We start from the raw sequence: 21,922 nt of genomic DNA, 5'->3' as shown, positions 1-21,922 counted from the left end.
TGAATTGGCAACATAGTTAGTTATACCACCAGATTAAAAATAGTCTAATATGGAATGATGTTGGAAAAACATTACTTGTTAGAGCATAATACATCAAGTAGTCGTCACAATTTGAGGTGGGAACTTAGATACAAGTTGGCAATGGCTAAAGATAGGAACAACACTTTTACAACAAATAATAATTGCAACAACAAAATGAGCACAAAAAATATTAACAATCATTGTAAATCAACGACTGTTGAATCAATTAACGTTAAAATCAATCATCTATTCTTTATTGTTATAGTTTACAATGAATTGATATTATTTTTACCAATAGATAAACTATTCAGCTCATCATGGTGATTCATCTGTTGCCTTCTCATTTTATATCAATATATTAAAAATTGAAATAATTATTTAATTGTATTATAGGTAATTTAATATGGATGTTTTTATTTTATATTTATTCTTTATTTGTACCTTCTTTTGGAATTAGATCACAAAACCAAAATACATATTTGAAATCATCACAACATCTACAATCTTCATTGCTTTTTTCATCACCATTCTTTGGTACTTTGCAAGTTGTTGAATCTGTAGTGGAAGTTGTGGAATCTGTTGTTGTGGAATCTGTAGTTGTCGCATCCGTTGTTGTGGAATCTGTTGTTGATGGCTTTGTAATTGCAGTGGAACATGTATTGGATGTTGACTTTGGTTTAGGGTAGGACTTGGAAACTACTTCACCAATATCAAATTCGATTGGGTGTTTGAAAATTGGACCATCGAAAGTAAATGTATGAAACTCACCATTCTCACCGCATTGGTCAACACTCTCTGGCAAATCATCGAGAAATTGGTGATCGATAATTCTGCCTGCAAAACTCTTGTCCAATTTCGAACCATTGACACAAGTGACAATAGTTTTGAATCCGAGGTCAATAAAGTCACGGATCAATTGTTTGGTGTCGATCTTCCAGAGTGGGAAGACCGCCTGCATGCCGATCGAGTTGAGTTGGTCCTCACGGTACTTTCTGAGATCCTCCAAAAAGATATCACCGAAAATCGAGTGGGTAACACCGAGCTCTTGCATCTCCTTCATTTTGTTTCCAACGATATCACGATAGCCGTCCATCGACACATCCTTTGGCAACATCATTCTGGTCACTGGCAAACCGATGCTCTGTGCCTGCTGCTCGAGAAGTGCAACACGCACACCATGCATTGAGATTCTCTCAAACTCCTCACTGACGCTAGTCAACAGAGTAACAACCTCTAGCTTATTCTCTTGGAATGTTTTATACAAAGCAAAGGCAGAGTCTTTACCACTACTCCAATTGAAAAGTGCTTTTGGTTTATTTTCTTCGGTCATCTTATTAATAAAGAAAATAGAATTAATTTAAAATGAAATAACAAATTAATATTTAATATTCATACTATTTATATTTTGACAGATGATCAGATCTGTATAATAACTTTAAAGTTGCTGGTATTGAAAGAGAATGAAACTTCAATCGTCATTTTTGATTCCTATGAAAAAAAAATAGAACGATCGATTTTTAAACTACTTTTTTTTTAATGATTTTTAATGATTTTTAATTTAATTTTTTATTATAAATTTCTCTAGAGAGAGTTCATCAAATTTAGTTTAATTATTTAGATTATAGATATATAACTTTGAGATATAATAAACATGACAAAGACTATTACATTTATTACTGGTAATGCTAAAAAGTTAGAAGAAGTTATTCAAATTCTAGGTACTTCTTTACCACTTCAATCAAAGAAAGTAGATTGTAATGTATTATAGTTGTTTTTATTTTATTTTTTTTTTAATTAACAAAGTTTGTTTTCCTTTATATTTATAGTACCAGAGTTACAAGGTGAACCATATGATATTTCAAAAGAAAAATGTAGATTAGCAGCAAAGGAAGTTAATGGACCTGTTTTGATTGAAGATACTTGTTTGTGTTTCAATGCATTGAAGGGATTACCAGGACCCTATGTCAAGTGGTTCCTCGATAAGTTGGCACCAGAGGGACTCTACGATCTGCTGGCAGCCCATACCGATAAGACAGGTTATGCTCTCTGCAACTTTGCCTATGCAGAGGGACCAGACAGCGAACCGATCGTCTTTGAAGGTCGCACAGACGGTACTATAGTTCCACCACGCGGACCACGTGATTTCGGTTGGGATCCTGTCTTCCAACCAGATGGTTTCAATGAGACCTACGCCGAAATGGATAAAACTATAAAGAATACAATTTCACATCGTCACCGTTCACTAGAAAAAGTTAAACAATATTTATTCGCAAACGGTTATGCTCAACAACAATAAATAAATAAATAAAAATAATAATCATAAATAGCTAATAAATAATTGTAAATCAAATTAGATATTTCATTATCAAAGTGGGGTACATATCATTTTAATTAATATCTCTTTATTCATTTTACAATGAATAAAGATATCTTATTAACTCTAATGAATGAAAATACTATCTAAGCAAAAAAAAATAAATTGATTAATGAATCATTAATTAAGATGACACGTGCAGTTACTAACGTCGCAAACATGTAATCGTGATTACAGAAAAAAAAAATTATAAATAAATATTTTTTATTAAATATTTTAAAATTTGAAAAAAAAAAAAAAAAACCTTTAACACATTTGATTATCTTTTTTTGAAAATAATTTAATAATAATAATAATATCCATCTACAAACATAACATAATATCATTTAATAATTTACTACTGTATTTTATAGAGTTTATAAATTTAAATAATCAATCAAATCAAATTTAAATAATAATAATAATATATCTTAAGAATCAAAGAATTTAAAGAAAAAAAAAAAAAACAAAAAGAAGAAGAAGAAGAGAGAAAATAGAATTATCATTTTTCTTTTTTTTGATATATTATATCATATACATAGTTACGTAGATTGATCGAATCAATAGCAATAAAATAACAGAGAGATAATAATATGAAGTTTTCAAATAATTCAATAGTGTTGGTGACATTACTGGTTCTATCGTCACTATGTCTATCCAATGGTTTTATTCACCATCTTAGCGTTAAAGAGGATGCAAGAACATTATTTTTAGTTGAAACTTTTGGTTTTGGAATGGGTGGTGTAATGAATCTAAATATTACAAATTGGAAGGTAAGAATCTCTCGCACAATCGATTAATCCTGTTACATAGATGATCATTCATAGAAGAAAGCGTATAAGATATTAATATATTCAAATATTTATATATTATTATCATCAAATCGATTATATATATATATATATATAGATTAATAATCAACCGATTTCAGATGAGACAAAGAGTTCTGTTGGATTTTACATTCAAATTAGTGAGACCGATGCAAGTGCATTTGTAGATGAGGCAACCGTTGCCTCTGGAAACTGTCAAGACATGATCAACAAAACCTTTGACTACACTATCCAATACGACAGCGCAAAGAATCCAAACATTACTGAATTTAACTTTAAGATTAAACCTGGTTTTAAGGAAGGTTATCATAATCTCTATTTCCTAAGTTGCAACAGAGATACTACCGTATCATTCGATGTAAGTAAATCAAATCAAATCAAATCAAATCAAATCAAATCAAATCAAATCAAATCAAATCAAATCAAATCAAATCAAATCAAATCAAATCAAATCAAATCAAATAATATCAGGTATCTAATTAAATAATATCTATTAGCTTTTCTTACAGGAATATAATGTCGATTCAAATGGACAAATCAGTTATCTATCAATTGGAGACACACCATTACCAACGTTGTACTTTGTATTCGCAATGGCATTCTTTGTTATTTTGTTACTTTGGTTATTCGTATTCTTAAGAGGTGAAGGGTAAGATCAACTTTTATAGAAAAAAAAAAAAAAAAGATTGTATTATAAATATTAATATATTATTTTAATATTATAGAAAAAGAGTCAACAAGATTCATTATTTATGTGCAGCTTATTTACTTGTTTTAGCAATTTCATTGCTTTTCGAATCAGTAAGTTGTTATTTTGTTATACAAATCTTTAGCTATCAAATATTAATAACCTATTATTATTATTATTTTTATAGATTGAGAAACATTATATTAAAAAGACAGGTAGTGCTCATGGTTGGAATATTGCCTATTATATCTTTGCTTGGTATGTTTAAACTTTAACTATTCTGAGAACATCTATATATATATATATATATATTAATTATAATTTTATAAATAGTATTCAAGGATCATTCTTTGTTATTTTAATTGCATTGATTGGATCAGGTTGGGCATTCATTAAACCATTCCTCTCTGATAAGGATAAAACTATCTTTATGGTTGTCATTCCATTGCAGATTTTAGATAACATTGCATTGGTTATGATTGATGAAGAGGCACCAGGTTCGATCGGTTCACTTAGTTGGAGACATATTTTCACTGTTGTAGATATCATTTGTTGTATTGCTATTATAGTTCCAATTATCTGGTCGATTAAACATCTAAAGGATGCTTCTCAAGTCGATGATAAAGGTAGGCACAAAACATATCCAATCTTTATTTATTCAAACATTAATATTAACAATAACTTTAATAATATTTATAGCCGCACAAAATATGCAAAAATTGAAATTATTTAGACACTTTTATTTGATGGTCATCTCATATCTTTATTTCACAAGAATTTTCTTTGCCTTACTCCGAGCTTCACTTCCATTCCGTTATGCATGGATTGGTGATTTTTCATTATTGTTGGCTTCTCTTATTTTCTATTGCTCCACCGGGTAAATATTAACATCACACAATACAGAAAAAAGTTAACTTTTATTAATATTATTTTTTATAATAGTTATCAATTTAGACCATCTCTCGATAATCCATATTTTAATTTACCAAAAGATGAAGATGGAATCCCTTTGGAGGTTAGAGACGATGAAGAGGATGCATAAATAATAATAATAATAATTATATAATATCAATATCATAAGATGGTCTATACCAATCCTCCGACGGCATCCTTTAATGTATAAAGGTTAAATTTTCAATGAAATTAAATATAAATTAACATTTTTCTAAAAAACATTTTTGATATTTTTTTAAAACATAATATAACAGTATTTATTGATCAACTATCTATACACATCATTAAAAAACATTGGGAATTTCGAAACTTTATGTATTGAAAAGTCATGTGTATAAATATTATCGAATGGTATTGGTTGTATTCTTGCAATTTTAAACTAAAAATATTTGTTTTTTTTTTAAAAAAAGATCGAATTAGTTATTTGGTATAGATTTGATATTATTATAATGATAATTACTTTTAGATTTGATTGTGAAATATCACTCGAATATTTTAATGAAAGTTGATAGGATTTGATATCCAATGGTTTCAAGTTGATACTATCATGAGTATCAACAGCTTCTAAACCTGTGAAAGGGTGAACATTCAAAATTTCGATTGGTGTTTCTTCACCAAACTCTGATTCTCCTGTTGTACTGTTTCCTTTTGAAACATTACCTTCGATTCTATAAAAACTATTAAAATCTTTTTGAACTAAATAAATGATCATATTAATAAATTGAGCTGATATATATATTTTGATAAATTTTACATACTCTCTAAAAATGCAATATCTGTTTGATTTAAATAGGTTATTGAATAATCGCTATTGAATATTTTGTTGAGATTCAATGAAATTGGATTTGATAGTTGATTATTCCATTGTGATGCTTGTGAATCGGCCATCAAATGAGATAATCTTATATTTAATAATGCTTGTCCATTTCTTCTAAAGTCATTAAAATGTTTAATCGAGTGTATGTGTAAATTATTTGGTAATCGATCTAAATAGCAAATTGTCAAAGTTAGTTATTATTTTTATTAATTTAATTTAATTATTATTTACCATTAAAGAAAGATGTTTGATATTGATACTCAGATAAATATTCATATATATTACTTTTTAATTGTTTTGATAATACTCTAAAATTAAATATTATTAGTAAACTATTCAAATGTAAAGCATAACTATACTATTAACTTACATTGGTGCATTTGAATAATGTAAACTTAATTGTTTCTCGAATGAAGCCATTCTATTTGGATGATCGATTGAAAGATAAAGCTTAGCATCAACTCTTGAGTAATCGAAACCAGGAATCTCAAGACCTTTGCTATCATCTTGTAATGTTGTACGATGAATCATAATCTCGAGATCACTTGGATTATTGCTTCCGACACCATGACTTCGTTCTGTGAAAACTGTGAATTGAAGATCGTTGTCCTTGAGATGAGCATAATTCAACACAGGATAATAATTGAAATTGATCTTGTCATTATTATTTTGAGGTTTGATTCTAGATCTTGATTCTTGTCCATTGTCTGTGTAGAGATTACTGTGATCATTATCTAGATTGGTTTGGAAATTGAAAACCGTTTCCAAATTTGTGAATCCATAGAGACTGTAACCAAGTTCTAACGATTCTTCTGTGACCATCGGAACTCCTTTCTTCTCTGCTTTGTAATCAATTGGACTGTTATATAATCGATGATAAACAACAACCATTGTACTAGTAACATTGATATTATTCATATAAGAGGCAACAGTAACCTGGTTGAGCAGTGGACCTGATACCGCATATATTTTGTATTCATCCAAGAATTGGAATGGCATCTTTTTCTCTGGAATAAATACATAATTACCACTAAAGTTTGTGCTATATTGATTTATCTAATAAAAATCAACTTGGATTAGAATTAAGTCTATAAGATATTTAAATTGTTGATAAACTTACCGATTCTTTTACTAAAACATTATAGGCTTGATTGTTTACTGTTTTTGATAAAGAACTTAAAAATCCATTGGGTTGGAATTTAACATCTAGATACCTGGTTGATAGAGCTCTATGTTTGGATGATTGGAATTCTTTTTCAGTTTCATAAACTGATACCTTTGATAACTTTGGTGTATTTTGTTTGTGTTGACTGTCTAATGTTAAGAAATAAGTGTTGATTCCAAATGCAGGAACTTCAACAATGAAAACGAGCATGTAATCATTTTGCATATCCAACTCTTTGATATCACTTGGCATCATTGGTACAATTTGGATCAAAAGTGGTTCCATTGTTGAGTCTAATATTTGAACGGACTCCAAGAGTTGTGTGTTGTTCAATCGGATTCTGAGAGTGTAGTGATGTTGTTTCTTCCAAGACAAAGAATTATGAAAAACCAATGAAAATGATTCTTGGGAATCGGGTTGCATTTCATTCAGATCCAAAAGATCTCTAAATTCATACGGATTCGATTCATCGGTTTCTCCTTCAAGATGTATTAGATATTCGATACTTGAAGATAGTACTTGGTAACTATTCTGTCTGGCAATGTTCAAACTGTCTCTATAGTCCATCATTACAAACTGACGAGCGGTTCCAGTGACACCATCATGATGTTGGGTGAGTGCAACGAATCGTCTAGCCTCTTCAATCATGGGATAAAGTTGTCCAATGTCGTCATCAGACTGTGAGAATGATGAAGATGATGACTTTGCCATTGCGATACTGTAGAACATGTCTGCGGTCTTTACCAACAAAGAAGTATCACGGACAAGCTTTTTGAAAAGTGAGAACTGTGTGAAGAATCCAGTCCATGGTTGATGAAGATCATTGACCAAAGGCAGGTAGTCATGAGTGTACAATGGCAATCCAATTTGATTGTCGACAATCTCTTTATCAAACAATTGGAAATATTCACGCAGTGTTCCAAATCGAATATCTGCAACACCATTTTGTCTCTTTCTTGCCAACATGTAATCGATCAGCTGTTCGTTGAAGAGATACTCATCCTTCTTTTGATAGGCAAAGTCATTACCGAATGGCAACAATAGAATTTTGGTCTTGTGTTTTGTTCTCATTTCATCGATCAGATTGAAGAAGAGATTCGATACAAACTCTCGCTGCTCCCAACGTATTTCCAGATCACCGAAATACGGATAGGAAGATGGATAACTGTAGTGATCGTAGAGTAGATGTGTCAAGATACGTCGGGAACTCGAACGACTCGGTTGCCATATGAAATCCATCTCTTGATTCAGCCGCTGTCTTTGCAATGTAAGCAAATTAATACGATTACCAATGATACCCTTGAATTGTGCACGTGACAAAATCATTGGAGTCAGTGAAGAATGACCGAAAGGATCGATTTGCCAACCGTATTCAACATTAACATTCAAAGTTCTCTTTAACCATTGCAAACCTTCTGTTATCTGATCGATTACATCATCCATCTGAGCAACTATTATTTTAATAATCGAATCAATATCAAAATCCAACCAATAAATAAAGTGATTTCAAAATAACTTACCAGCTTCATCGTTTTGAACCCATCCACCACCAATAAACTCCAGTTGTCCATTGGAAATGAGTAGTTTAACTCTTACTTTTGTAAGTTCATCAGCAATATCCCACCATCTTTTAAAATATGAACTGAACGAAAGATAGAGAAATAGAAACAAAATGTTAGACTAGTTGATATTAACTATTGCCATTGAGCTTTCATATATTACATTTCAGACCAAACGAATGTTCTTGTACTATCTTGAACGAGTAACTGTACTACATTGTTTAGAATATCGATTACCTGTTGTTCGAAATACTCGTTGAATGTAGAGAGCCAACCTGGATCGCAATGCGAATGAGGTATGAACAGAACTGTGACACCTTGTCCGCTATCATGTATCCGTGTCATCTTATTTTCAAAGCTACGACCCAATTCCATATCTGTAGGTGATTCATAAACTATAGTGGGCAATTGGTGATATAGATTGCTTTGAAACTCTCCTTCATCCTCTTCCAAAACCATCATATTGTTTTTCTTTCCTCCGATGAATGTTGTAAGCAAGTATGTACTGAAACAACTAAACAAAATGATGACAATGAATAGTTTCTTTAGATAACTATTTGAAGTCAACCTTTTCCTTCTCATCTTCTATCTCTCTCTCTCAATATTTTATAGTACAAATAAATAAATTATATTCAAAATTAAAATGACAATGATTCATATGATTTTTTGACGTTTTTTAAACAACCAAAAAACAAAAAACTAATTTAATTTAATCAAAATAAATTTAACAACCATTGGTGTGACATTCCTTTCAAGATATTTTTACAATTCTAAAATTGTTGTTGAATTTGCAGGTGTATTATAATCAATGTTTTTTTTTGAGAATGTTAATTTTTTTTAATGTTTTAAAAGAAAGTATTTATTTAATTCAAAATTATTTTTCTTTGTTTAGTTATTCGTTATACTATTACTTAGCTCGTATAATAATTAATGTCTTTTTTTTTGTTTTTTTTTTTTTTTTTATGAATTTTGTTTTTTTTTTTGTTTTTTAATGATTTTATAAGGTTGATGTTACATCTTTGATCGTAGTAGGGGATTGTGTTTGTTTCTTATTAGATAGATTTGTTGATTGATTGATTGCTGTTTGCTGATTGTTTGTTGTTTGTTTTTTTGAATTTAATTAATGTATCCAGAAATTTGTGATTTATAAATTAATGAAAGGAATCTTGAACCGAGACATGGAGTGGCGATACCCAAAGCTTGAGCTTCACCTGAAATCAAATCTTTAACACTGAGATATTTACTATTGTTGACTTGGAATTTACCACCTGGTCTATGAATTCTCTGATGAGAAATGACACCGTTCTTTGAAACCTTTGAGATGGTGTAGGCACCTGGCTCACTTGTTGAGAAACGCACCAAAAATGTACCTTCTGGCTTCTTGTGTAATCTATTTTCACTCTCTGAAGTTGAAATATCACCATGGAACCATGCACACTCCATCAATTGTCTTATCTATAATTGAAATTTGAACAAAGCATATTAATATCAATATTAATTTAACTAATCATATAACCATTCAACATACTTTATCTAAAATTTGGGAACCATCATCTTTGAGATTACCGAACCAAGCCAAAACCTTACCGAATTGCTCCATGTTGACAACCTCTTCCTCTTGACCACCGACACCCTTTGGCGGACTTACAATGATTGCTTTCAGACACTTAAAGTTGAGTTCGATTGTAGAACCGTTGAGGTTGGGAGAGAACTGTAGGAGATCGGACATGCTTGGTGTGGAAGCGTTGGTGAGTCCGACAAAGTTTGCAAATACATTGAGGAAATCCTTCCAGGTTGCCTCGTCGACGTGTTTAAAATGATTCTTCCACATGATGGCACCATACTCGTCGGGGATCGAGAGATCGATGATGATACCTTCGAGAGTGGAGACGATCTCACTGAAGCCTGGACGCACCTCTGGCGATGGGTCCCAGCACTTCATAATCAATTGCTTCAATGCTCTTGGGCAGTCGTCGGGGATGGGTGGACGGACTACCTTCTCGCAGATTGCTGCAACAAATTTATAAAAGTTATCAAACTCTGGGAACAACTCTTGTCTGGTGTAGATCTGCCATAGCACCAATCCAAAACTATATACATCTGCCTTTTCATTAAATAGTTTACCTTGCAATACTTCTGGTGCCATCCACAATGGTGTCTAAATTATCAAAAAAAAAAAACATAATTTACATATTAATATATAAATATTTGAATAGATCATTTGATTCTCTAATTAAAAATACATACACCTTTAGCACCGTCTTGACCATCCTTTAAATTCTCACCTCTTTGTTTAATTTGTGACAGACCAAAGTCACATACTTTAAGTGTTAAGTTTGAATCAACCAAAAGATTGGATGTCTATAGATAATATTAAAGTTAAGAAAATAATATTTGTTTAGTTGACTCTTATTCGATTCGATTTGATGAATATTGTTGTTGTTAAATTTACCTTTAAATCTCTGTGAATGAAAACTGGATTTGAACTATGCAACCAAAGTACACCCAATGCTGCATCTTTGGCCATCTTCATACGTGTGATCAATGGCAATTTAATATTTGGATCTAAAAGCAATGTTTCTAAATTACCCTTCATCAACTCTGTACAAATCATCAATTTACCTGGCAAAGAGGTACAGGCACTATGTGTTTTCATTTGTTTGATATTAGTAACTATTCTATCGGTAATTGTTTGACACTATAGAATAACATACCCTAAGAAAAGTACGATATTTGGATGGAAGATTTTACTCATAATAGCAACTTCCTTTCTAAAGTCTTTGAGAGTCTTTTCGTCGACTTGCTTCAACATGACCTTGACAGCTACATCCTTTTGACGACAACGTCCCTTGTAGACAGTACCAAAACTACCATCTCCCAAAATCGATTCAGTTTGAATTTCAAACTCTGAGATTTCTGGTGGTCCACTAATATCTGGTTGTGTATAGTTATTTGCCATCTGTTGTTGTTGTTGTTGTTGCTGTAATTGTTGTTGGCTATAATAATATCGAGGGTCCTTTATATAACCTTTATTTTGTTGAAAGTATTGTTGTTGAGGATAATTGTGATAATTAAAATAATAGTTAGTTTGATTATTCATCTTTATATCATATCTTTATATCTATATATTTCTCAATCATAATAACAATAACAATATTATAAAAAGTTTGTTTTTCTTTCTTTTTAATAAAAAAATAAAATAACAATAAAAACAAACTTTGTATTTATATTATATTTTCATATTAAAAGTAAACATGTAAGTTGCCAATAACATTATTTTATAATTAAACACAAATTTATATAAATACACAAAAATTTGATGATTTAATTGATAATATATAATCTAGTATGTATGTAAATATATATATAGTTGTGCACTATCTTTTATCCAACAAACACATCACATCTCTATTTTATCATATCTCTAACTTAATATCTTCAAATTAAAAAAAAAACAAAAAAAAATTTTAAAAATAAAAAAGTATAAATAAAAAAATATGATAATAGAAATGAGATACCTACTATTATTGTTATCTGTATATCTTTATTATCTGTCTACCTTATCTGTCTACCTATCTATCTGATGATCTATATATCTTTTTATTAAAATATATATAAAGCTCTATCTCTAATGGAACTTAACTTATTATTTTATTATATCTTAAAATAATATTAATCGACAAAAAGTATCTTTTTTTTTTTTTTTTTTTTTTGTTGAGTGATCGCGATTAACTATTGTAGTTGTTGTTGTTCACTTAAAACTTGATGTTGTTGTTATTTCTATTGCTATGTTGTTACTCAATGAAATGAATCGGTAATCTCTCTGTTATTTGTAGAATAACTAACAGGTACCTGATAACAACAGTAGTATTTTTTTTAATAAAAATATATTTATATAAATGCTAAAAAAGTTGTTATGTTCTATGTTTGTGATGTTTTGTATTTTTTTTTTTTCAAATTTTCAATTTTTTTTTAAAAAGATAAATGATTTTTTTTTTTTTTATCAAAATAATCTTTGAAATCTTTAACGATTTTAATTATCTCATGGTTATTTAATTAATAGAAGATAATTAATTATTCATTTAATTCAATATTGACATGTGTTATAAATAAATATTATATGTGTATCAATCAAACAATCAATTATTTATTATGATTCGTAACAAATCAAAGAGATATAATAAATAAATAAAAAATAACAGTTTTAGGAGATCAAATTATTTCGATGTCTTGGCCATTTGTCAATATTCCTCATATTACTATAACGATATTTTGATTTTGGGGATTGCGGAATATAATAATAGAAGATGATTTATTCTCACTTTCAATTGATTTTCTTATTCTTAAATAATATAATAAGTTTGTCTTAAAATACTGAAAAAAAATTATTATCCTTTTAAGTTTATAAAAATAAATATTATGTGAAGTGGTAAAAACAAGTTCAAGCATTGAACGTTACTTTGTTTTTTTTTTGAAATTGTTATTATTTTTTGTTTTGCAAAAAAAATTATTAGGATTGTGAGATAGGGTAACACCCAAAATCTTTATTTCAAAAAATTTCTTAACTTTTTTTTATTTTTTATTATTATTGCTATTTAAAAAGTCAAGTGACCTAGTTTGTTATTGATTATTCTAAACAGATAATAATAAAACAACAGCAGCAAAATGTCGAAACAAAAGCTCAATTTGAATGATTTCATGACTCAGAAGCCAAGCAGTCTACCAAGTGCACCACGTTCAACCTACGATGAGGAGCAACAAGGTGGTGGTAGCAGTGGTGGATATGGAAGAGACAACTACAGCGGTGGTGGTAGCGGTGGTGGATACCGTCAACGTTACAACTCACCATCCGGTCCATCATCATCATCATTTGGTCCATCTGATTCTCAACCAAAGTAAGATAAAAAAAAAAAAAATTAAAAAGAAAAGAATGGAGTTATATTATTGTTGTTGTGATTTTAACTTGTTTGTTATTTTTATTTTTTTCGTTATTTATTTATTTATTGTAGGAAAACAGTAGTACCAGAGGAAGATGATTTCCCAGCTTTGGGTATGCAGGCAAAGCCAAAGAAGGCACCAACTGGTGAGAAGAGACGTGACTCTCCACAACAGGGTGGTGGTTCTAGAAACGATCCATTTGGAGGTGCTCGTCCAAGAGATTCACCAGTCCAAGGTGGTGATGACAATGAGTCACCAAAGGGTGGAGTCGAAGGTGGAGACAGAGAAAACACCGACCAAGAAGAGAGAAGATCAACCGACAGAGACGGTGGTGAGAGAAGACAATACGATAACAACAGAGGTGGTTACGGTGGTGAGAGAAGACAATACGACAACAGAGGTGGATACGGTGGTGAGAGAAGACAGTACGACGGTGACAGAGACAACAGAGGTGGATACGGTGGTGGTGGTGAGAGAAGACAATACGATGGCGACAGAGACAACAGAGGTGGATCACCATTCAACTTCTCCAGAAGAAACAACAACTACAACAACGATCGTGAAGGTGGTGAGAGAAGACAGTATGACGACAACAGAGGTGGATACGGTGGTGAGAGAAGACAATACGACGGTGACAGAGACAACAGAGGTGGATACGGTGGTGGTGGAGAGAGAAGACAATACGACGACAACAGAGGTGGAAACCCATTCGGTGGAAACAGATACTCTAGAGACGGTCAAAGAGATGGTCAGAGAGACGGTCAAAGAGACGGTCCAAGAAACTTTGAAGACAGACCACCACGTGAAAGCAAGGTCGACGGTTTGGACAGCTGGAGAAGCGGTGAATCCGTAGAGACCAACGCCTTCAAGAAGGGTGGTGGTGAGAGAAGAGGTGGTGGTTCCGGTGGATACGAAAGAAGAGGAGGATTTAACAACGAACACAGAGGTGGTGACCGTGACAACTACCGTGGTGGTGACCGTGGAGGTTACTCACAAAGAGATAACAGACCACCAGCATCATCCGATGATGCCCCAAGAAACGATGAGTAAAAACTAAAACACCCAACAAACAGCAACACAACACAATCAATCAATCAATCAATCAACCAATCATGTCATAAGCAAACAATCCATCCATCAACCCCAACATTGTTTAATTAGTAAACCATTTTTCCAACTACCACAAAAAAAACAAAAAAAAAAAAATATTAAGGACTTTATATATTGAACTAATTTAGAAATATATTTGTTTTGAAATAATTTGTTACTCCGACCGAACAAGTTAGAATCTAAAAATATATAGAAAATTATATATTTATACCAATAATAATAAAAATTAAATCTAAATGCATTTAAATATGAATTTGTTTTAAATTATTTTGAAAAGAAGCAGTGCAGACAATCAATCATCATGATGACAATTTAATTTTTTTTTTATTTTTTGTTTTCCATTGGATTATGAAATATTTCATTGCCGTACATATAGGTGCAGGTTATCATTCAAAGAAACTTGAAAAAACATACAAGTCTTTGATTGATAGAGTGTTGCTCACCACCGTAGAGCAAGTTAATTCGAATGCAAATCAATATAAAGATGCTCAATCGATTTGCGAGTTGGTTATCAGCCAACTTGAAGATGATCCTCTTACCAATGCCGGTCGTGGCTCAAGTTTGAATCAAGATGGCCAAGTAGAATGTGATGCTAGTATAATGGATGGTAGATACTATTGTAGGTGTAGCAGTGGTAGCACATCTTGTTTTGTACAGCATTCGTCACTTACCGTTTGCCAGGCCGATGATGCAAAGAGATGTGGTGGTGGTCTGTGGGCAGGCGTTGGTGCTGTCAATGGTGTTTGCAACCCCATCAAATTGGCAAGTGCGTTGGTGAGAAAACAACAGAAATCACTCACCAAGTCATTGGGAAGAATTAGACCGATGATGTTGGTGGCAGAGGGTGCCAAGGAATGGGCGAGCAATCACAACATTGAGATATACGATAGGAATTCACTGTTGGGTGATCCTCTAATAACTCAACAATCAAATATTACCTATATGAATCATAACTCCAGATTGGAAATGCATAGAAATACTAAAGATCAACAACAAGAAAACAATGAAGACTATTATTATGATGATGAATATCAAGATGACAAGACTGTATATTACGATACTGTTGGTGCAATTGTAGTGGATGAAAATGGACATATAGCATCTGGAGTATCAAGTGGTGGAATTTCTTTGAAACACAGAGGAAGAGTTGGTGAAGCGGCATTGTTTGGAAGTGGTTGCTGGGCTCAGGATGAGCTATTTCTTGAATCGAATGGAAAATCAATACCTGGTGTTGCATGTAGTAGTACTGGTGTAGGTGAACATATAATGAGATCAATGACATCGAAGCAATGTTGTCTAGCAATGCAGAATAATTATGCAGATCTAGCAATTAAATCTTATTTTGAGAATCAATTACTTAATCATTCAGATTGTTTCGGTAATCATTTCGAAAGAACCACCAATATTGATAAACAAGACAAGGAAATAGAAGAGAAACTGGAAGAAGAAGAGGAAGAAGAAGAATACTCAACACAGAGTTATAATGGCTCAGGAGATGAAAGATTAGCTGGTGTTATTGCAATAAGAAAACAAACCGATCGAAACACTGGAAAGATGGATATCGAGTTGGTTTGGGCACATTCTACCTATTCTATGGGAATAGGATATATCAGTTCCAAAGATAATTTCAAAGCTCATTCTTTGCTATCGAGGATCAATGATGATAGTCCAGTTGGACAATGTATAGAGTTATCATCTACACAAATAAAGTTATAATTATTAATAGTATTAGGACAATTATAGTTTTATTTATTTTGGAATGTTGGGATCTTTCAACGGTTCACCGTAGTGTTGAGGACAAGTACCGTTTGAAAAGTGGTTGGTTCCTTTGATCAAAGATTTACAAATAAAGCACTGCTGTGACTTGCATTGGAAGCAAATCAAATGATTATTATTGTCGTGTCTGTAAATCTGTGCCTTGCAACGGTTACAAGTGGAACGACCTGTAACTCTTGTATGTATACGGTTGACACGTATTAAAGGTAACATATCTTGCATACCACTAGGCAGTTCAAACAATAAACATTTCTTTTGGAAATGATCATATCCATCGATAACATTCAAACAAATCCAACAAATAATCTTATTACAAGACGTACAGACAACTTTGTTACCTATTAATTGATTGAGATTAATATATATTGCTTGAGCACATTGATTTGTTAACAAATTACTTACATCCTTCGTACTTGTTAATGGTAACACCACATCCAGGACAAGGTTTATAATTTCTGTTATATTGGATAGTCTCTCCATATTTTACAAAAGTTTTTACCCTACTTATTGGTTCGTAACCACAGGTGGTTCCGGGATGCCACTTCTTGGAGCATAGCATACACATTGAATAATAACATTTCTCACAGAATGCTAGTAAAATATAGAAAAGAATCTTAGTATTTGTGGATCTAATATTGTCTTTGTTTTAGCTACTTACTTGATCTGGTATGTGGCTCAACTTTTGCCCATCCTCTACATCTGGTACACTCTACGAAACCATTGGTCTTTTGAATGGTTGATTTGTAGGTGGCAAAGTCTTTGGCAGAGACACACTTCTCGACAATGTTCTGGTCGATCGGTTGGCCACACTTGAGTTCAGAACACTTGATCTGACGGATGTCACCGCTATCGATATTCAATTTACAGATCTGTGTGGTACAACCGTGGCATGTAAAGTGGGAGCACGCCAGCAGATCAAAGTTGACACCCTCATCGTCACACAAACAGATTGGACAAGTATGAACGGTTTCGTTGAAGATCTTTTTGGATTCGTGGGAGTTGTGTGCCAAGATGATGGGCAATGCCGACATCAAGCTAGTCCAATCTTCGTTGTACTCCCAAATACAATAGTCGGCGAGTGGTGAATCGAAATCGACATCGACATCGGTAAGAGTCAACGACTTTTCAATATCGAGGAAAGTAAATAAATTGTTCTTTATCCAATCTACATATTTAAAAATAACCATCTCTCCACTCTCCCACATTGAATTCAACTCTTTAATAATTGAATTCATTTGATCAAGTGATAACCCTGTTTTTAACAAAATAATAATAATAATTGATTATTAATTATTAATAATGAATTGAACATTATTATTATTATTATTATTATTATTAAATCACTTACAACAACAAGAAATAACTAAAATAGGTGAAACTTCAGGGTATCCTCTTGGTAACTCAAAACCAAGAGTAACAGTTGGCAAACAAACAATTGGATACTCTTGTGCTTGAGAAGCAGCATTGTTGCTGCTGCTGCTGCTGTTATTATTGTTTGTTGTAGTAGTAGTTGTTGAATCGGAATTGTTAGATAGTTCTTCATCTGTTGTCTCTGCTTCTGCTGCTTCTACCTCTGCTTCTGCTCCTCCTGTTGATGTTGCTGTCTTTAAAACAAATCCTTCTGGTACATTTACATTGATTTTAATCTGTTTTTTTTTGTAAATTTTTGTTAAAAATTAATTTCCAGAAAAAAATGTGCAAATGTGTTGTTTTAAATTAAACTTTTAATTAACACAATATATTTACTCTGTAAAAGTTTGATTGACGATTATCTTGAATTAAACTTTCATCGTAAATTGATTTCAAAATCTCGATCTCTTGGACTCTTAAATCACCGAAATCCTCGTCTTCATTGTTTGAATGTTGCATTAAAGCTGCCATGTTCTCTGTTAATAAATCGCTTTCCATTGCTCTGTTTCTATCTATTTTGATTTATTGATTGTATTCACTACTTTTCTACTTCTACTTCTACTGATTCAGTACTGCTGATGTGATAGTTATATTATAATATGATTGATTGAAATGAAAGAACAAAAATAAAAAAATTATGCTAATGTATCTTCATTTGCTTTATACTATTTAAAAATAATGATTTTGTTAAATAATTTATTTTATTCTAACAATATTTGATTGTCAATCAATATGTTTAAAATCTTTTGAATGAAATGATTCAAAAAAAAAAAAAAAAAAGAAAACATTCATACTTAACATGTTAAAAACCTCTTTGTCAAAAAAAAGAGAAAATTGAAGGAAAATGAGAAAAAGAAAGTTCTCATTTTTTACATTTTGTGTGTTGTTTGTGGAATAAAAGGGTTTTTTTTAAGATTTAATTTGCAAAATATTATTATGATTCTAGTAAAAGTCTCATTAAATTTTGCAATGATAGTCACTTAAATGATTTATTTATTTCAACGAATTCCTATTTTGAATTTGTTCAATATTAATTACGACTTTGTAATTGTGTGAAATTATTCTTTAGAAATTCAACTATTTCCAATTTATCTTGTGATTTTGCAATATTATATACTCGCTCAACGGCTTCTTCATCTTTGAGAAATGCGGTCTTCTCTGCGAGGTACTGAAACATTGGTAGATGACCATTTCTGATTGCATTAGAAAGAGCATAGAAACTACAGCCTTCCGTACGATTTTCAATGAGAAATTGGACCACATGGAAATGACCGTTACCGGCTGCAAGATTTACGGCTGACCCTGTGCATCCTTTGTCCGATCGTTCGTGAAGTAGCTTCACAATATCCAAATGTCCATGCATAGAACTCAGGTCCATTGCTTCTCGTGTGCATCCTTCACTTCTATTCTCCAATAGGAAGTGAACCACTTGATAATGTCCATTGTAGGCAGCATAGTTGATGGCGTTTGTAGTGCATTTCGCTTGTCTGCTATGAAGGAACCGTACAATTTCCATGTGTCCTCGCGTAGCTGCATTATCTAAAGCAACAGAAGTAGTGGGGAGATGGTTGAACTGATCTAGCGAGATCAGGATATCGAGATGTCCTTTGTCTGCAGCATACTCAGCTGCTAAATTTGGAATAACCTTCATTTCGAGGAGGAATTGAACCGTTTCCAATTTGCCATTGTTAGCGGCCGCATCTAAACCAAGATGATTACAAACGGTAGCTGTTGAATCGCGAGTCTGATACATCCATTTCAAGACTTGGAGATGACCATTGCTCGCAGCGCAATTCATCGATTTCGTAGTGATCTTTACATCATGATTTCCATAAGTTTCAATCAAGTATTTTAAGATATTTAAATATCCTTTGCCTGCAGCTTTGTTAAATATACTCTTTAAATACTTTTGTTCCAATTTTATAATGCTACATAGAAGTGGTTATTGTTATTATTTATTACCATATCATTGTTATCATAATGTTACACTATGTGTTATTATAATTACCTTTTGGGAGTAATACTCTTTGTTTCTTCTGATTTTTGTTGTTTTGTTGTTGGTAATTCATAGAATTGTGAAAGTAAATAGATGATTAAATCCAAGTTACCATGAGTAGCACTCGTTTTTAATGCATACAATATGTAATAGATAACAAACTTTGGATTTCCATTTCTATTGTTGTTTTTATTGTTTTTATTGTTTTTTTTGTTATTATTGTTATTATTATTATTATTATTACTGTTTGATGATGGTGATGATTGTTCTATTTTAAAGAATTTTGTTTTATTTTTTTTCTTCTCGTTTAAAATTGTACATTGTAAAGTGTATCTATTTTCAATAAAATATTTGATTGTCGATTTCAATTGATCGACATAATTATATAGAACGAGTTGCTGTGGACAAAACGCTAAATCACCCCATTTATATATTTCCAATCCTCTGTCTCGATATTCACCTGATAACCTATGAATTTGCTCAAAAATCAATTCTCTTAATATTTTTGATTTAAATAAACCTCTATATAACTGAATATCCATATTTACAATATAATTATTATTATTACAATTACAAATACACCAAGTAATTATAATTAATTTTCAGATTCTTCAAACAAAAAATCTCTTTAGAGAATGGAAAAAAAATTTAAAAAATTAAAATTTTTTTAAGAATAAGAATTAAAAATCTTCGCTCCTTTTTGATTGTAAAGGTGATGAACATATTTGGTTATACTTGATGAAAAAAATGATAAAATATAAAAACAACTAATTTTATTCATCTAAATCTTTTATAACAAAGAATTGATTTCTCTTACTTTTGGTTCTACACATTTAAGTTCGAGTTTTCATGGAATTTTGCTTATTGGGCTGATTGATATTAATGAATCATTACAATTGTTATGATGATGTGTGTTTTTTTTTTTTTTGTTTTTTTGTGAAGTGTGGGTGGATTCTCAAAAACAAATTTCTCTACATTTTTTAGTTAATTTATTTATTTTATTTTAATGAGATAGATAGATAGATAGATAAACAGATAAAGGATATTAGATATTAGATATTGGATTTAAAATTGATAAGAATAAGATGAGTTCACCTTTAATTAAAAAACAACTTATAAAGAAACAATTGGAAGATTGTTTGAATGACTATAAAGATTTGATTAAATATCTTAGAAGTGTATTACTGTGGCACAGACCTATCGATTTGGGTATCCTTATACTATCGGTATCAGCATTACTCTGGTACTCTCGTAACTTTAGTCTCTCTGTGATCACTAGCATCTTCACCGCCATACCACTCTACCTTTTCATCACCATCATTGCCAAACAACCAATCTTAAATTTGATTTCAATGGTTCAAGTATGTATTAATTATTATTATATCTAATTAGTAATTAGATTAAACTGTATTTAATATTAATTATAACATTCTCTTATCGAATCACCACTATTAATAGCCAAAAGACATTTCCAATGAAGCATATGATGAAGTTATCAATATTTTGACAGCCGCTAAATACTCTGTTAGCGAGGATATCAATGAACTTTACAAGTTGAAACAACTCTCTCCAATCAAGGTATGAACAAATAATCATTATACTAAAGTAGTTATCAATCAAATAGCTAAAGTAACCTTCTATCATTTAGTTCTTCATTCAAATCTCGATTGTATGTGCAGTTATTGCTTTCTTGGGATGTTATATCTCTGGTTACACTTTATTTGTTATTGCAGGTATGTCTTTGTTTTGTTTATTATTATTATTATTCATAGATTCAAACATATACTAACTCATGAACAACACATTGATTTAGTATATTCAATTATTATATTGCCAGGATTCATCTCTAATAAGCACCACGAATCGATTGTAGCAATTGTTGGACCACACATTGATAATGGTATTAAATTGGTATCAAACACCATCAGTCAGTTGACTGAGAAGTTCATCAATCAACCACAACCATCACCAGCCAGCAATGTCAACGCTGCTGCTCAATCAGCCGCTAAATCCAGCTCATCATTCAAACCATCAAACGTCAGCAGATCATCAGGTGATTACTCGGATATCTCAAAGAAGAATTCATAATCAACCCATTTTTAAATAATATTATAATAATAATAACCTAACCAACCAACCCAACCAGCCTATGACAACAACAAAATCAAAAAACAAATATTAAAAAAATTTATAAATTTAATAATTTTATAACTTTAATACAACAACAACAACAAAATACTATTCAATTAATATTATCGAATCCTATAGGATATCATAGATATAACTAACAAAGAATAGAGGATTT

At 31.4% G+C, this 21,922-nt stretch overlaps 10 protein-coding genes across 10 annotated transcripts; 6 read left to right on the top strand and 4 right to left on the bottom strand.

The window, feature by feature from the left end:
* Positions 1 to 54: 54 nt before the first annotated feature.
* Positions 55 to 345, top strand: PPL_07194 (uncharacterized protein; the record flags this gene model as incomplete). The annotated part of the gene is made up of 1 exon (XM_020578033.1): positions 55 to 345. The coding sequence occupies one exon, from the start codon at positions 55 to 57 to the stop codon at positions 343 to 345; it is 291 nt and encodes a 96-aa protein (XP_020432481.1).
* Positions 346 to 445: 100 nt separating this feature from the next.
* Positions 446 to 1,500, bottom strand: PPL_07193 (uncharacterized protein; the record flags this gene model as incomplete). The annotated part of the gene is made up of 2 exons (XM_020578032.1): positions 446 to 1,351; positions 1,456 to 1,500. The coding sequence occupies 2 exons, from the start codon at positions 1,498 to 1,500 to the stop codon at positions 446 to 448; spliced, it is 951 nt and encodes a 316-aa protein (XP_020432480.1).
* Positions 1,501 to 1,672: 172 nt separating this feature from the next.
* itpa (non-canonical purine NTP pyrophosphatase) lies at positions 1,673 to 2,317 on the top strand (the record flags this gene model as incomplete). The annotated part of the gene is made up of 2 exons (XM_020578031.1): positions 1,673 to 1,775; positions 1,848 to 2,317. 2 exons carry the CDS (start codon positions 1,673 to 1,675, stop codon positions 2,315 to 2,317), a joined length of 573 nt encoding a protein of 190 aa, XP_020432479.1.
* A 650-nt stretch (positions 2,318 to 2,967) lies between these two features.
* Positions 2,968 to 4,934, top strand: PPL_07191 (seven transmembrane domain protein; the record flags this gene model as incomplete). Its single annotated transcript, XM_020578030.1, has 8 exons — positions 2,968 to 3,147; positions 3,284 to 3,562; positions 3,702 to 3,853; positions 3,930 to 4,005; positions 4,080 to 4,150; positions 4,226 to 4,518; positions 4,592 to 4,769; positions 4,835 to 4,934. 8 exons carry the CDS (start codon positions 2,968 to 2,970, stop codon positions 4,932 to 4,934), a joined length of 1,329 nt encoding a protein of 442 aa, XP_020432478.1.
* A 180-nt stretch (positions 4,935 to 5,114) lies between these two features.
* On the bottom strand, positions 5,115 to 8,969 carry PPL_07190 (alpha-mannosidase; the record flags this gene model as incomplete). Its single annotated transcript, XM_020578029.1, has 8 exons — positions 5,115 to 5,225; positions 5,307 to 5,572; positions 5,605 to 5,832; positions 5,895 to 5,971; positions 6,034 to 6,719; positions 6,784 to 8,279; positions 8,349 to 8,455; positions 8,551 to 8,969. The coding sequence occupies 8 exons, from the start codon at positions 8,967 to 8,969 to the stop codon at positions 5,115 to 5,117; spliced, it is 3,390 nt and encodes a 1,129-aa protein (XP_020432477.1).
* Positions 8,970 to 9,503: 534 nt separating this feature from the next.
* On the bottom strand, positions 9,504 to 11,487 carry shkA (SH2 domain-containing protein; the record flags this gene model as incomplete). Its single annotated transcript, XM_020578028.1, has 5 exons — positions 9,504 to 9,842; positions 9,916 to 10,545; positions 10,635 to 10,748; positions 10,840 to 11,029; positions 11,102 to 11,487. The coding sequence occupies 5 exons, from the start codon at positions 11,485 to 11,487 to the stop codon at positions 9,504 to 9,506; spliced, it is 1,659 nt and encodes a 552-aa protein (XP_020432476.1).
* A 1,565-nt stretch (positions 11,488 to 13,052) lies between these two features.
* Positions 13,053 to 14,375, top strand: eppA (Erk2-dependent phosphoprotein; the record flags this gene model as incomplete). The annotated part of the gene is made up of 2 exons (XM_020578027.1): positions 13,053 to 13,282; positions 13,397 to 14,375. 2 exons carry the CDS (start codon positions 13,053 to 13,055, stop codon positions 14,373 to 14,375), a joined length of 1,209 nt encoding a protein of 402 aa, XP_020432475.1.
* A 408-nt stretch (positions 14,376 to 14,783) lies between these two features.
* PPL_07187 (threonine aspartase 1) lies at positions 14,784 to 16,178 on the top strand (the record flags this gene model as incomplete). Its single annotated transcript, XM_020578026.1, has 2 exons — positions 14,784 to 16,116; positions 16,162 to 16,178. The coding sequence occupies 2 exons, from the start codon at positions 14,784 to 14,786 to the stop codon at positions 16,176 to 16,178; spliced, it is 1,350 nt and encodes a 449-aa protein (XP_020432474.1).
* Positions 16,179 to 16,495: 317 nt separating this feature from the next.
* PPL_07186 (uncharacterized protein) lies at positions 16,496 to 20,159 on the bottom strand (the record flags this gene model as incomplete). Its single annotated transcript, XM_020578025.1, has 7 exons — positions 16,496 to 16,549; positions 16,711 to 16,802; positions 16,870 to 17,376; positions 17,560 to 17,857; positions 17,958 to 18,133; positions 18,660 to 19,549; positions 19,630 to 20,159. 7 exons carry the CDS (start codon positions 20,157 to 20,159, stop codon positions 16,496 to 16,498), a joined length of 2,547 nt encoding a protein of 848 aa, XP_020432473.1.
* A 543-nt stretch (positions 20,160 to 20,702) lies between these two features.
* Positions 20,703 to 21,705, top strand: PPL_07185 (uncharacterized protein; the record flags this gene model as incomplete). Its single annotated transcript, XM_020578024.1, has 4 exons — positions 20,703 to 20,978; positions 21,076 to 21,195; positions 21,266 to 21,350; positions 21,455 to 21,705. 4 exons carry the CDS (start codon positions 20,703 to 20,705, stop codon positions 21,703 to 21,705), a joined length of 732 nt encoding a protein of 243 aa, XP_020432472.1.
* Positions 21,706 to 21,922: the final 217 nt, after the last annotated feature.

Source organism: Heterostelium album (assembly GCF_000004825.1).
Source record: "Heterostelium album PN500 unplaced genomic scaffold PPL_scaffold6, whole genome shotgun sequence".
In the NCBI taxonomy this organism is placed as follows: domain Eukaryota; phylum Evosea; class Eumycetozoa; order Acytosteliales; family Acytosteliaceae; genus Heterostelium; species Heterostelium album.
The sequence above is the reverse complement of the archived record's forward strand: the minus strand, read 5'-3'. Positions and strand labels throughout refer to the sequence as shown.